Source organism: Penaeus vannamei, chromosome 13, assembly GCF_042767895.1.
Source record: "Penaeus vannamei isolate JL-2024 chromosome 13, ASM4276789v1, whole genome shotgun sequence".
Taxonomy (NCBI): Eukaryota; Metazoa; Arthropoda; class Malacostraca; order Decapoda; family Penaeidae; genus Penaeus; species Penaeus vannamei.
Window position 1 is genome coordinate 13,799,177 of NC_091561.1, and position 2,500 is coordinate 13,801,676.

Below are 2,500 nucleotides of genomic sequence, written 5' to 3' on the forward strand. Positions count from 1 at the left end.
ACCTTCGCTGTGGAGTCTGTGGTGCAGGGAGGCAGCGTGGGGCAGTCCCTTGCCGTGGAGTCCAGCCACGTCGAGGCTATCGCAGACATTCCGAAGGAGGAGGCACCGCCAGTAGAAGAATCACAGCCGGAACCCGAGCCTCAGCCGGCCGAGCCCCAGCCAGTCGACGAGAACGCCAACGCCATCCCGGAGGAACAGGAGGCCCAGCCACAGCAGGAACAAGCTGAAGAACACGCCCCAGAAGAGCACAAAGCCGAGGAGCAGGAACCAGTGCCAGCCGCTGCTGAAGAGGTTCCGGCAGAAGCAGAATCGGTGCCGGCAGAAGAACCGGCTGCCGAAGCCAGCGCCGACGCGGAAATCAGTCAGGAGAACATCAAGTCCCAGCTGCACGAAATCATCAGCGAGATCGAGGAGCAGGTCCAGCCCGAGCACGATGAGGTACACAAAGATGAGGTCGTAGAGAGTCAACAAGTAGATGTCGCAGTAACTCCTGCCGAGGAGACTCCGCCGGTGGAGGAGGCGCCCGCGTCTGAGGAGGCCGTCGAAGCCCCTGCTCAGGAGGTCGAGGAAGCCGTTGAGGCCCCTCCGCAGGAGGTCGAGGAGGTCGTGGAGGCCCCTGCGCCGGAGGTCGAGGAGGCCCCTGCGCCAGTGGTCGAGGAGGCCCCTGCGCCGGTGGTTGAGGAGGCCCCTGCGCCAGAGGTCGAGGCGGCCGTTGAGGCCCCAGCACAGGAGGTCGTGGAGGTGCCGGCACAGGAGGTCGAGCCAGTGGAGGAAGAGGTTAAGAGCGCTGAAGAGGCGGTGTCGCAGGAGAGTAGAGCTGTGCTTGAAGGAAGTGAGGGAGAGGCGCTGGAGGAGGGGAAAGAGCTGATGGTGGAGGAGGAGGAGCAGGAGAGATACGAGTATTACGATGAGGTATTTCGCTTCGCTTTTCCGCGCCGCTCCCCCTCCTGCGTGCCCACCATGCACCTCACAGGCATGCAAGCTTACGGACATGAATACATACACATGTAAATGATAACATTTCCTTTCTGTAACACAGACATGCATACGCACACATACACATATATACAATAACATTTCCTTTCTATAACATTATTTTTCATATTACACAAAAAACATTACTTGCCATGTAACACAAGAATACTGTAACTATAGGCCCTCTCCCACTAAAACAGACATATGCAGTGCAATTGGTTCCTGCACACAAACATACATACATACAGGCGTCCACACACACACACACACACACATATATATATATGTATATATACATATGTATGTTTGTGTATGTGAGTGTTAGTGTGGGCGCGTGTATGTATGTATGTGCACGTATGTATGTATGTATGTATGTATGTATGCATGTATGTTTACATCTATTTGTATATGTGCGCACACTCACACAGGCACATACAAAGCCACATGCTGCCTCTCTACTATCTCTTCACTGTAAGTAGACAATTTCACTGCCAATCTCTTTTGCTGCATTGAAGACAAACTCATTAAGTCAACGAGGTCTCTACTGCAGTACCTTTGCTTGCACCGGCCGCAGGAACACAGCTTTCGCCTTCCTTTTCTCACACGGAGACAAGGCCATCGACACCCTCCTTCCCTCACACAGCACATAAAGTTGCTTCTTGAGCCAATTTTCTTTTTCTTCTCTCCAAGCAAAGAACACCGATTTTGCTTTTCCTTGCTTTCCTAGCTTGGCCTTCCCTCAGACTGTGAATGGAAAATGCTTTGATTCTTTACCTCCTTCGTTTCCGCAAAGGACGACAATCTGCCCTTGCAGGATCAGCCACTTTCCTTCCTCTGCGTTCGGGCTATGAGCTCCGCCTCCACTGGTCCCTCCCGAAATAAGTGATTCCCGCTAATGATTGGCACTGTGTTGAATCCGAACCACGAAATCCCAATTTGAATTCCAAAATATTGGTACTTCCTCACTCCTTCATGGACAATAGGATATACATTTTCTTATTTTTTATTTATATTTTTATTTATTTTCTACCCAGTAATCAGACGATCATGTTTGTTTTTAAAGTAATATATTTGTCATAATTGCTAGTGATAGGGGAACAATGAGAAAAATGATCAAACTTACTGTGATGATACTTACCACTTCTGTATTAATACTAATATCATTTTCATCATCCTTTTCTCGCCATAACGTAACAGGTCACAAAGTGCCGTATTGTTGTTGCAAAATCAAAGCTACAAACCCACCGGACCGTAAATTAGAGTCATTAATACTCCAAATTTACAATCACGGAAGACTTTGTAACTTCAGGTTTCCATACAGGGTTTTCTCCGGCGCCCACAGGCCCTTCCAAGACCTTCCCTTTCTGAAGCCACTAGGGACGAAGTGTCAACAATTAGCATCATACTTCTTAATACAAAATTTAGTACAAAAAACCGCCTCTAAAAAAAACCTCCATTTTTTTCTGACAAAAGAAAATAATGTTAACAACAACAATAATAACAAAAAAAGAGAGGAAGCAGAAGC

The 2,500-nt window shown here is 48.6% G+C and overlaps 1 protein-coding gene across 1 annotated transcript in view; it reads left to right on the forward strand.

The window, feature by feature from the left end:
* The window catches only part of LOC113808604 (titin), a 127,646-nt gene that overhangs the window by 36,289 nt on the left and 88,857 nt on the right, over positions 1-2,500 (forward strand). Inside the window, exon 3 of the mRNA XM_070128516.1 lies at positions 1-912. This exon is cut by the window's left edge and continues 96 nt beyond it. Coding sequence (XP_069984617.1) covers positions 1-912 — 912 coding nt within the window. The remainder of the gene's footprint in view (positions 913-2,500) is intronic.